Source organism: Ovis aries, chromosome 19 (assembly GCF_016772045.2).
Source record: "Ovis aries strain OAR_USU_Benz2616 breed Rambouillet chromosome 19, ARS-UI_Ramb_v3.0, whole genome shotgun sequence".
NCBI classification, from domain to species: domain Eukaryota; kingdom Metazoa; phylum Chordata; class Mammalia; order Artiodactyla; family Bovidae; genus Ovis; species Ovis aries.
Genome location: NC_056072.1, coordinates 53,201,857 through 53,214,711, shown reverse-complemented (window position 1 = coordinate 53,214,711; position 12,855 = coordinate 53,201,857). Strand labels below are relative to the sequence as shown.

At 44.9% G+C, this 12,855-nt stretch overlaps 1 protein-coding gene across 2 annotated transcripts; it reads right to left on the bottom strand.

The window, feature by feature from the left end:
- Positions 1-226: 226 nt before the first annotated feature.
- On the bottom strand, positions 227-12,125 carry LOC101103766 (C-C chemokine receptor type 1-like). Of its 2 annotated transcripts, XM_042236373.2 has the most exons (3): positions 11,794-12,125; positions 11,473-11,667; positions 227-8,028 (listed from the first exon to the last, which is right to left on the bottom strand). In XM_042236373.2, the coding sequence occupies exon 3, from the start codon at positions 7,961-7,963 to the stop codon at positions 6,815-6,817; it is 1,149 nt and encodes a 382-aa protein (XP_042092307.1). In that variant the 5' UTR covers positions 7,964-8,028; positions 11,473-11,667; positions 11,794-12,125; the 3' UTR covers positions 227-6,814. The 2 variants fall into 2 exon arrangements, with proteins under 2 accessions (XP_042092307.1, XP_027813534.1); XM_027957733.3 differs by lacking the exon at positions 11,473-11,667.
- Positions 12,126-12,855: the final 730 nt, after the last annotated feature.

Below are 12,855 nucleotides of genomic sequence, written 5' to 3'. Positions count from 1 at the left end.
TTCAGTTTTTCACTACTGAGAATGATGTTTGCGGTGAGTTTGTCATATATGACCTTTATTATGTTGAGGCAGGTTCCTTGTATGTCCATTTGCTAAAGAGTTTTTATCATAAATGGGTGTCAAATGTTGTCAAAAACTTTTTATGCATGTACAGAGGAGACTGGCTGGCTATACGGTCCATGAGGTTGCAAACAGTCAGACACAATAGAGCAACTAACACCTTCACTTTTTTCATTGACATTATCATATCATGTTTATTTTTCAATTTGTTAATATGGTGTAGCACAATGACTGACTGCATAGATTGAAGAATCCTTGCATCCCTGGGATAAACCCTATTTGATCCTGGTGTATGATTCCTTTAATGTGTCGTTGGATTCTGTTTGTTAGTATTTTGTTGAGGATTTTTGCATCTATGCTCATTAGTGATATTGGCCTGTAATTTTCTTTTCTTCTTATATCTTTGTCTGGTGTAGGTATCAGGGTGATGGTGGCTTTGTAGAATGAATTTGGGACTGTTCCTTCCTCTGAAATTTTTTGGAAGAGTTTGAGAAGGATAGGAGTTAGCTCATCTCTAAACATTTGACAGAATTCACCTGTGAAGCCATCTGGCCCTTGGTTTTTGTTTCTGTGGGAGATTTTGGATCACAGTTTCAATTTCATTGCCTGTGACTGGTCTGTTCCATAATTTCTTATTTCTTCCTGGTTCAGTCTTGGAAGGTTGTACTTTCCTAAGCATTTGCTAATTTCTTCCAGATTTCCCCTTTTATTGGCATATAGTTGTTCATAATCTCTTATGATTCTTTGTATTTCTGCATTGCCTGTTGCAGTCTCTCCTTTTTGTTTTTAATTTTATTGATTTTTCTTCCTTTTATTCTTGATGACTCTGCCTAATGGTTTGTCAATTTTGTTTATCATCTCAAAGAACCAGCTTTGGCAGTCCTAGCCATGGCAATCTGGAGAAGGCGATGGCATCCCACTCCAGTACTCTTGCCTGGAAAATCCCATGGACGGAGGGGCCTGGTGGGCTGCAGTCCATGGGGTTGCTAGGAGTCGGACATGACTAAGTGACTTCACTTTCACTTTTCACTTTCATGCATTGGAGAAGGAAATGGCAACCCACTCCAGTGTTCTTGCCTGGAGAATCCCAGGGACAGGGCAGCCTGGTGGGCTGCCGTCTATGGGGTCACATAGAGTCAGACACAACTGAAGTGACTTAGCAGCAGCAGCAGCAGCAACCATGACAATCAGAGAGGAAAAAGAAATAAAAGGAATCCAGACTTGAAAAGAAGAAATAAAACTCTCACTGTTTGCAGATGACATACTATACATAGAACACCCATAAAATACCATCAGAAAATTATTAGAGCTAACAATGAATTTAGCAAACCAACAGCATACAAAATCAATACACAGAAATACTCTGCATTCCTATACACTAACAACAAAAAATCAGAAAGAGAAATTAAGGAACAATCCCATTCACCATTGCAATAAAAAGAATAAAATACCTGGGAATAAATCTACCTAAGGAGACAAAAGACCTGTATGCAGAAAATTATAAGACATTGATGAAAGAACTCAAAGACAATGCAAACAAAAGCAGCTAATATCATGCTCCTCAACTGGGAGAATCAACATTGTGAACATGACTATACTACTCCAAAAACTCTACAGATTCAATGCAATCCCTATCCAATTACCAGTGGCATTTTTCACAGAGCTAGAATAAAAAACTTTTTAATTTGGATGGAAACACAAAAGTCCCTGAATAGCCAAAGCTATTAGTCAAAGCTAATCTTCAGAAAGAAAAAAGGAGCTGGAGGAATCAGCCTTCCTGACTTCAGACTGTACTACAAAACTACAGTAGTCAAGACAGTATGGCACTGGCATGAAACACAAAAAATACAGATCAACGGAACACGATAGAAAGCCCAGAGATAAAGCTGTGCACCTATGGGCACCTTATCTTTGACAAAGGAGGCAAGAATATACAATGGAGAAAAGACAACCTCTTCAATAAGTATTTTGCCAGCAACATTGGATAGCTTCATGTAAGTAATGAAATTGGAACACCTCTTCATATCATACAGAAAAAGAAATAAAAGGAATCAAGATTTGAAAAGAAGTAAAACTCTCACTGATTACAGATGAAATGGATCAAATACCTAAATTTAAGGCCAGAAACTATAAAACTATCAGAGGAAAATACAGACAGAATACTCATTGACATAAATTGCAGTAAGATCCTCTTTGACCTACCTCCTAGAGTAATGGAAATAAAAACAAAAATAAACAAATGGGACCTAATTAAACTCTTTTGCACAGCAAAGGAAACTATAAACAAGATGAAAAGACAACCCTCAAAATGAAAGAAAATAATTGCAATTGAAGCAAATAACAAAGGGTTAATCTCCAAAATATAAAAATAGCATATGCAGGTCAAAGTCAGAAAAACAAACAATCCAATCAAAAAATGGGCAAAAGATCTAAACACACATTTCTCCAAAGCCACACAGACGGCCAATAAACACATGAAAAGATGCTCAGCATCACTCATTATTAGAGAAATGCATATCAAAACTAGGGCTTCCCAGGTGGCACAGTGGCAAAGAATTAGCCTGTCAATAAAGGAGACACGAGACATAGGTTCCATCCCAGGGTCGGGAAGATCCCCTGAAGTAGGAAATGACAACCCATTCCAGTGTTCTTGCCTGGGAAATCCCACGGACAGAGGAACCTGGCGGGCTACAATCCATGGTGTCGCAAAGGAGTCAGACATGATGTAGCGACTAAACAACCACAACAACACATAATAATGCGTATACGTGGAATCTAGAGAAATGGTACCGATGAACCTATTTCCAGGGGAGGAATACAGACCAGAACTGCGGACAGAGTGGAGGAGAGAGGGTGGGACAAATTGAGAGAGTAGCATTGAAACAGACGGGCCAACATGTGTAAAAGAGATAGCTAGGGGAAGCTGCTGTGTGATGCAGGGACCTCAACCCCCTGCTCTGTGACCGTCTAAAAGGGTGAGATGGGGGTAGGTGGCAGGAAGGTTCAAAAGGGAGGGGATAGATGTATACTTGCAGGCGATTCACATTGCTGCATGGCAGAAATCAGCACAACATTGTAGAGCAATTATTCTCCCATTAAAAACAAATTTGAAAAGTAATGCTTTACAGGGTAACTTCAAAAAATTAGATACACACAAATACTTATAAAATAGATACACAAGCCCTACTGTATAGCAACACGGAACTCTATTCAATATCCTGCCATTATCTATAATGGAAAAGCATATGAAAAAATGTACATATGAATAACTGAACCACTTTCTCGTGCACCTGAAACTAAGACAATGCTGTAAATCCACTCTGCTTCAATAAAAAATAAAATGAATTTAAAAAATAGTCCACATAAAAAAAATTTTGAAAAATAAATAAATTCTGGGGTGGAGCCCAGCTCTGCCCTCTGACCGCTCTGTGTTGTCTGCCAAGTCCCTTCGTGAATCCCAGTTTCCTCATCTATCACATAGGGTGACACCAGCATCCCCACCAACCTCGAGGGGTTGGTATGGAGACTGCTGTCAAAAGGACAGGATGGACCATGGGCAGCTGGCAACTGTACTGTGCTTTGCCCATGTGCTGACCGATCATCAGACCAACACCCCTGGTGTTCTCCAACCCAGCCCTAGTCTTGAGGGATGATCAGTTCAGTTTAGTCACTCAGTCGTGTCCGACTCTGCAGACCCATGAACCGCAGCACACCAGGCCTCCCTGTCCATCCCAACTCCCGGAGTTTACCCAAACTCATGTCCATTGAGTCGGTGATGCCATCCAACCATCTCATCCTCTCTTGTCCCCTTCTCCTCCTGCCTTCAATCTTTCCCAGCATCAGGGTCTTTCCAAATGAGTCAGTTCTTTGCATCAGGTGCCAAAGTACTGGAGTTTCAGCTTCAGTATCAGTCCTTCCAATGAATATTCAGGACTGATTTCATTTAGGACTGACTCGTTTGATCTCCTTACAGTTCAAGGGACTCTCAAGAGTCTTCTCCAACACCACAGTTCAAAGCATCAATTCTTTGGTATTCAGCTTTCTTTATGGTCCAACTCTCACATCCATACATGACTACTGCAAAAACCATGGCTTTGACTAGATGGACCTTTGTCAGCAAAGTAATGTCTCTGCTTTTTAATATGCTGTCTGGGTTGGTCATAGCTTTTCTCCCAAGCAAGAAGCATCTTTGAGGGATGATAACAGATGTTATTTGAGAAAAGAAAAGTTTTTTCTACTTCACAACTACATTGGCAGAATGCAAGGTTAATCGTATTTAAACCTGTTCCTCACTGAGGATTTCTTAGAGACTGTCCTGTGAACCTCCATGAGTGTTTTCCACACAGTGTCTGAGAGGCCCTGAGGGCTCCCACACCGCATCCTCTGCTGGAATGCTGTATTAGATAACACGATGATCCCTGAGTGGAGGACAAAGGTGTCAGACTTGGTGTCACCTCTGATTATTAATGCTTGGATCACAGGAGACTGCAAGGAAAAATGAGTTCATTCAACCAATGAAGTGTTAGTGTGGGGTTACAGCCTGGAGGACATAATGTTCTTGATACCAGAAAAACCCCAGGAGAAATCCCCGATGCACATGATGGATCTGACTAAGATCTCCCTGAGTCACCAGTGCCCTTCTGGAGTCCACACAGGCCCCTGAAAGTCACATTTCTAACAAGAATCCTCTGTGAGCATGGTTCTCAGAGATCAACTGGCCCATAGGAAAGCCCAACACTGTAATAACAGACACTAGAAGAATGCATTTTTAATACCACTTAACTGTAACTTAAATATCAATAATAGTGTACATTTTGAGTGCATTCTACCACAATAAAAATGGGGAGGGGGATGAAAAAATAATACCCATTAAAAACCTTCGAATAGGACTTCTGCCTTGTTCATTCAATTTTTCCCATTCGTTTGTCCACTGACACTTAGGTTTTTCCATACCTAGACTATTGTGAGCAACGCTGCAATAAACATGGGAGAACAGACATTTCACTGAGATAATGACTTGATTTCGTCTGCATATACTACATACGAAGAAGTGGCATTGCTAGGTCATATAGTAGGTCTATTTTTAATTTCTTAAGGAGCCTCCATACTGGTTTCCACAGTGACTGCTCCCATTTACATTCCCACCGATAGTGCACGAGGGTCCCTTTTCCCTACATCCTCACAGCTCTTGAAATCTCTTGTTTATTTAAAAATAGACACTCTCACAGGTATGAGCTGATATCCTACTCTGGTCCTGACTTACATTTCCAGGATGATCAGTGATGTTGAGCTCTTACTCATGTATTTCTGGGAAATCTGTATGTCTTCTTGGAAGGTAGGTATGTCTAGGTAGGTCATTTACCCAGAGTGAATTATGGTATCTTCTGGTGGAAGAACTCAGTGCTGGGCCCAAAACCAATGCTTTGAAATGATTTATTGCCTGGAAAAGTGACCCCCACACACTGCTACTTAAACAACAGTAGAAGAATAACTACAGCTGAAGTTCATCTTATTTGTAAACATAAACATGTACAGAAGCAAGAAAACTAAAAGAAAATATTAACCCATCAAAGAATGTAGAGTGCTGCCTCTGGGTAGGGGATTATGAATAATTTTGAAGTTTGTTTTTTCTCCTTTTGTGATTTTAAGCTGTTCTGGAAACAATTTTTATAACTGGGAAAATCATTTTTAGAGAAATATACATCTAAGGGAAAAAGGAAGAAAGGCACGATGCACAAGAGGTCCTACCTCAATTCAGGTGAGAGCGGAGATGTTAAGGACCTTTAGGGTAAATGAATTTCTCTGAGTTAAGTGGTCCTCGACTTCCTACACTGACAGAGTCCCCACCCCTCCTGGTAGATGTTGCTCTCCCTGCCAGCCTCAAACCCTGCACACCAGGTCACTGTCCTGCTGATCAGTCCAAGGTGGCAGCCAGAACTCTGATCCATACAACTGTAAGGTCTGGGTGGAGGTCCAGAGGAAGAAAATCAGCCTTGTCTCCTTTTGCCTGATAATAATTTCTGCAGTAAAGCTGTCAGAAATTCCTGCTGCATCCCTCAACTGACAGGGAAGGGAGATTCTGAAAACTATTCAGGAGACAGGAATGGTAAAAGGAAGTAATGACTACAGTTTATACATTTTATCTGTGTCTACCCCACTGCCTGCATTTGTTGACTTTAGTGACTATAAAAATTCCATCCAAGGGCTTTCTTAGCTTCACTGCCAACAGCAGTTCCCCAATCCTATTTCCTATTAGGTGTCAAGTTCTTCCATCAGGAGTTCTAGATTTCTCAGGGTTTCCAAGAGCCTAAACGCTGCTCTGGGAGTGGGGGTGGGGAGGTGAGAGATGGCTGCCGGCTCCTGCTTGGCTTCTCTGCTCAGAGTGGAGGCAGCTATGGAAATCCCCATTTGCAAGATCACTGGTCTTGGGGGTGAGGGTAGCAGATGCTCAGTGACTGGTTTACAAATGCTATTGTTCAACAATCTGAACTTCTCTTTGGTACCAAGCCCTTCTCTGTCATCCTTTGACCCAGTCTTCTGGGATGTTCCACTTTATTTATTCATTTCCACCATCTCATCTGTTCATCTCATTTTCCACCAAAGAGAAGTTCATGGAGAAAAATCAAACCTTAATGGTGATTTTGTAGAACACCTTGGAGCTCCCTCAACCCCATGTGGCTACAGTTCCAGGTCAGGTGTCAGAATCTGGCTGGGAGACCCAAGCTGCCTCCTCCCCAGTCAGCATGCTAGCAGCTTATGCTTCTTGGGGCCTCGATGGAAATGAGGGGCCTGAGTCTGAGCACAGAACAGCGTTCTTCCTTGCCTGTGTAACGGACATGGAGTTGACCCTCTCCTGCCTCTTGTAGAGGAAGCAGTGACACTTAGTCAGCTGATAGAGCAAGTCCCATAGAACCCTGCGGGACCCCCCGCGGAAAAAGACATAGACTAGGGGGTTGATGCAGCAGTGCACATAGGCAATCGCCTCTGTCACTTCAATGGCCAAGTCCAGCTGGCTGCAGTGCTCACACAGGGAATCTTGGAAAGCAGAAACAAACACAGTCAGATCGTAGGGCGTCCAAAAGAGAAAGAAGGTGATCATGATGACAAAAATCAGATGCACGGCTTTGACCCTCTTCTTATTTGATATTCTGAGCATAATCTTTATAATCTGTCTATAGCAGACAATGATGACCAACAGAGGCAATATCAGCCCCAAGATGTTCAGTTTCAGAGCCAGGAACTGCTTCCACTTTCTTCCATGGCTTTCAGGAGGAAAATGAAGACTGCAGGTGTAGTGGGTGAACCACCACTGGGTCTTGGAAAAGTACAAGCCGGGGACAGAAGCCAAGATGGTCAGGACCCAGGTGACAATGCAGGTGATAGGACCAGAGGTAATGTACCAACACCAAAGTTTAGACAGGGGGTGGACGATGGCCAGGTACCTGTCAATAGTCAGCAGGATGATGAAGAAGATCTTGCTGTACAAGCCCAGGAAAAAGAACCCAGAGAGCAACTTACACACGGCATCACCGAAAATCCAGTCATCCTTCAGCTTGTAGTCGATCCAGAAGGGCAGCGTGAAGAGGAAGATGAGGTCAGAAATGGCCAGGTTGAGGAGGTAGATGTTAGATATCCTCCATCTATAGGATTTTCCAGAAAAGAGTTCTCGAGCGGGTTGCCATTTCCTTCTCAAAGATATCTTTCTGAGCCTCTTGTATTTCATGAGGACCAGGACCACCACTAGGATGTTGCCGATCAGGCCAATGACAAACACCACCGAGTACAAGGGGGACAGCAGCTGGGCCCCAAAGGCCTTCTCTTCTACCGGGTCATGCAGGATCGTGTCCCCATAGTCGTATTCTGTGGTCATGTCATGGTCCTTTGCGCTGGTTGAAGTTTCCATCCTGGCTTCTGCCACGGGTCAAGGGGAATGTTTCTGTATGTATTTGCTGTTAAAGGCAGTGGGCTCTGGACAACAAAAACAAGGCAGTGAGTATGCGTCCTTAGCCCCTGGACAGCTGTTTACTAGTGCCCACTGTGTACCACGCCCTGTGCAGCAAGGGAGACCCAGGTCCTCTGCCCTCATGCAACCTGTAGTCTACCACACTGACAAACAGGGCGTGCACACGGCGCTGACTCAAGTGCTCTGGCCCTGAGTGCCCTGCAGGAGACGTCCAGAGGATGGAGAGCGCAGACACGGGAGGACAAGGGGGGCCTCACGCATGTTCACGACCGAGGCTTCCTGAGAGCTTCCATGCACTCGACATTGGGCTCAGTGCTGAACAGCCTTGAGGGCGTCCCATGGTCATTCCCCACTTTAGAGGGGAAGGCACACAAGCTGGGAGCAGTCAGGACACAAAGCTGGTGAGAGCAAGAGCTGGAGCTCAAACCCTGGTGCGTGCCACTCTCAGGCCCATTCCTGAAGCCCCCTGGCTCTCCTGCCCCCAATCAGGGCAGTAACTGTGCACTGTGGCGTCCCCAGAGGAGGCTGGGAAGGAAAACAGTCCTGCCTGAGAGTCAAAAACTTTTGTTTTTGGATTTGAAACATTTTATTTCCTTTCAGGGAACACCTAATACATTGTATTACAGGAATCAAACAGTATAACAACAAAAAGTTTTTTCTTAAGGATCACTTACATTCCTCATTCAAAATAATTCCTCCTAGTACTCAATATGAACGACAAGTTTACCCTAACTATTTTACTCATCATGATTGGAGAATTTCCATGGTGCTGCACTAGATGAGGCTGTTACTACCTAGGCAAGGAAAAAAAAAGTGTCATTTGCAACACATGAATTGGTGTCGTAGCTGTAACTTTTAAAGAATCTTTTAGATAAACCTTATTTGATAGAAAAAGTTAAATAGAAACACTAGTGTTGGAGTTAAACTACCTGTACCATGAACTGCATCAGATGCAAGGTATCTTTCTTGCTTTTGAGGTGAAAAAGAATCTCAGCTAGAAGGGAGACAGCGCCCTGAGGGCACAGGACAATGTGCGTTTGCCTGTCACCAAGACTGGGGGACACTACTGTCATTAGGTAGGAAGGGCCAAGGATGTCCTGCAACGGAAAATTCACCAACAGTGCTGCGGTACTGAAATACGGGATGGCCGACCTGCCCCACCAGCCGGGCCCATGTTACACAGTCCTCTGTAGTCACCCAGGTGACTCTGTAGACCTCTCATGACAGCTGTGAGGAGGAGTCAAAGGGAACCCCAGACTGGGAGGAGTGGGGTGACCTGCTAAGGAGAAGAGGAGGCTCCAAGGAAAGAAAGGCTCAGAACAGCCTCAAGATAGAAAGTGTCACACAGTGACCCGGCAGAGGCCAGAATTCTCCTAAAATAAATTTTAGGAAATTTGTAACGAGGGCTGCCAGAAAGCAAAACAAACAAAAAAACCACTAGATAGCCTGCCTTTGTAGAAAATCCCCAGCCCCTGCTTTTCAGCTTTCCTTTCTATCCTTTCCAATCACTTATTGAAGACTCCTCCCCAAAAGAGCACACGCTTTTGTATAACCTATCAGCTCTGTGACCTCGGATAAAGTAACCTACTCCCCGAGCCTCATTCCTCACCTATAACGTGGGAAAGCACCCTTACCTTCCAAGGCTGATGTATGGGAATGTCTGAGCCTTCCCCTGGATATTATCAGGTCCTCAGTAAATATGAGGGGACCTCCTTCCCTGCAGGTGCTCTGAGGCCCAGCACCACCAGGAACGTCCCAGGTTTCAATCTATTCTTGCCAATGTACCCCTCTCCCTACAGGTCTGTCTATAGTTAATCTGGAAAATGAATTCTGCTTGGGAGTGATGGATTTTGACAGTCCTTTCCATCTGCACTGCGCTGTGAAATTACCAAAACGCTGCCATCAATCTAATTGATCTGATCTAAACATTGATCAGGAAAGTGAGTGGTACCTACATCATAATTCCCATCTAAAATCTTGGGAGTCCAGTGCTCCTCCTTCCACAGAGCCTAATGAATGTTTCCTGCTCACAAAATTCACATTTCTGCAGTGGCATTCGGAGATTAAGGCTCAGGGGGGTGAGGTGCTGCTGGGCCCCCAGGCTGGGGGGCGGTCCTTTCCCATCCAATCCATCCTTAGGGCGCTCTCCTCCATCTCTGAACTTGCATACAGCCAGTCAAGCCTCTTTCTGGAGAAACCCAGGCTGCCCCTCACTAAACAAGCTGTGCTGGCAGTTTCTGGTTTCTGCTGCCACTGCCAGTGCAGACAGCTCCATGTGGCAGTCAGCACATCTGGGTGGGTTCTCAGGCTTACTGTGTTAGCAGCGGGCAGCACAGACAGCAAGGGGTGCAAGGCCGAGCCCGTGAGCCCAGTTCCTGGGGAATTTTGGCAAAGGTGGAGGCAAACCACGTCAGCTCTGTCAGGGGCCATCTGAACAGTCACCCTCACACCCACTCCCACCTTCAAGCCAGTTCACTACTTCCCCACATGTTGGGCACCAGAATCAGCTCCTGGGCATGTTGTTCCTAAAGGGAGATGGACTGGAGTGAGGCCCTGGAGGCGAGACCCAAGGAGCATGTTGCCACGTCATGCGCCAGTCCGTCTGCAGCCTGCTACCAACGTCTGCCTCAGGCCGTTGCCCCAGTGGTCCAGCGCCAGCACCCTTTATCCTGGGAGCTGGTGAAGCCTCTGGACAGACAAAGGGCCGTCTGTGGTGGTGGAAGACGCCCAGGCCTGGTGGGGTGCAGGAGCTGGCTTCTACTGGTTCAGAAGAGCCAGCCGTGTGCAGCTGTTCTGCATCCAGCATGCTGGTGACTCAAAGTCAACCAGAATGGGAACATTTACACATGGGAATCGGCCAGCACTAGGAATCAGGGTACTTTTCTCAGGAGAATTAGCTGATAAACACTTACCAGTGCATCCATGCCCTGTCCTGGAGCCAGAGTGGGGACTTAAGGGTCAGTGAGGGGCACAGAGCCTGGCGGTCAGCTGTACAGACTTCTGGGGATTTCTAATCCTGAAAGTCTAGGACCCTCCAGACCTACTGGAGGAAAGGCTAAGTAGATACTTCCAAGTAGCCCCCATGTTCCTGCATCTTTAGAATGGAACTCTGACCTTCCTCTTCTTAAGAACAGAATGGATGCGCCCCCAGGAGGTCACGTGGATGGCTGCCTGCCTTCCGGCGGTTGAGATCCTACCTCCTCCTAAAACAGCACACAGTTCTAATTCTGAGGATCCTTGTGTCTAGTCCTCTTCAGAAATTGTCTCAGTATCAAATCATCTTTGCATCTGTAATTGTTTCTCTGATTAATATTACTCTTTTTGCTAAAATTGTTTCTTACGGCATATTTGGGCTTTGTTTCCATGGAGAAATTTGACTGTTGTTAGTGTCTTGCATAACTGTCTGCAGAAAGTACCTTAATACTGGGATGACTTTCTTAATTACTCACCAGAAACCATTGTAAAAGAAAGCATCCTGTTTTTAGTAGAAAGATTATCTCCCCCCAAACAATAAGAACACTTTACATCTGAGCACCCAGTTGTATAAATCCACGCATCCTCAGTATTGCTATGCAATTCATTGCCTTTCAGAAACATCGCTGGGTCCTTAGATATCTGACTGGCCTTTGAAGAATTCCCCACCTCTGACGAGACAGAAAGATAAACAAGTCATGTCCTGCAATAAGAGGACTACAGTCCACACTGTCCACGTGCCAACAACAGGACCCTCACTAGTAACTAATGACACAAAAAAGACAGGTGTCACTTACTCTGGGTTCAGAGGACTGTGTCCATGAGGTGTGTGTCTGAAGGACATTCCTCTCTTCTGCTATCTCGACCACCCTGGACTTCCAGATCAAGGAATTAATATCAGGAAGCAGAAAAGTAGCATCTGGGACTTTGGAACTCCTCTGCCAGCACTTGTGGTAAACTGCCAGGCTTGCACACCAAGGCCACTAGATCTGGTCCATTTGGAGAACCTTTCATTCCCGTCTGGGGATTTTCTACTAAGAACATCCCATTTGCGAGGTGCCACTTTGACCAAGGCCATACCAGCCTAGCGGGACGTGGACATCCTCTTTGTTTCTTGGTGTGTGCTTGCAGCTTCCGTTTGTCTGGGGAGGACTTTGGTTTTGCTTTCAGTTCTGCGCACAAGGCTGTTTTATGCATTGTGGCCATTGCTTCCTCTTCCACATCTGACCCGCCCCCAGGGATGACTGGCACACTGGGCTACCTATAGCTATGAATCTACCACTTAGAAGAATGAGATTCTACTGTAATTCTGTTTGACTGATGCATATTCTTAAAAGTAATGAGAGGTGGCCTAAATTATTATACTCTTCCTCAGCGGGAATTGTTTTGTCACAGGAAGGGAAAGGCTGGGAACACTCTCCACTCCATCCGTGCCAGGCACTCTGGTCTCACTCCCGTGGGGGAACTGAGTCACTCTGAACCCCCATAGCGCATCTCTGGGTTTGTTTTCTTTCAATAGCTGAGCCAATCTGTTTGGAAGCCTTTCTCTGGAAGTTTTAAACTGTACCTCCTCTGATCTTCTGTCTGTGTGGACAGAGCTTATCTGTCCTTTGTATTTTTCTATGTACTGTTTCGGGATGAACCACTCTGGCATTTTGTATGATGGGAAATTCTACTCGCTCACTGAAAGCCACTTTGGGAGTGGAAATGAAGTCTTTGAGCTACACCTTGTCTGATCTTTTGTTTGTGGGACCATATTTGTTGTGTGCGTGAATGTGCAACAGTATTTGCACTGACTGCTTGAGACAAATAATAAGGCTCATGTGTGACAATACAAGCTAGGCTTCAATAGTATGTGA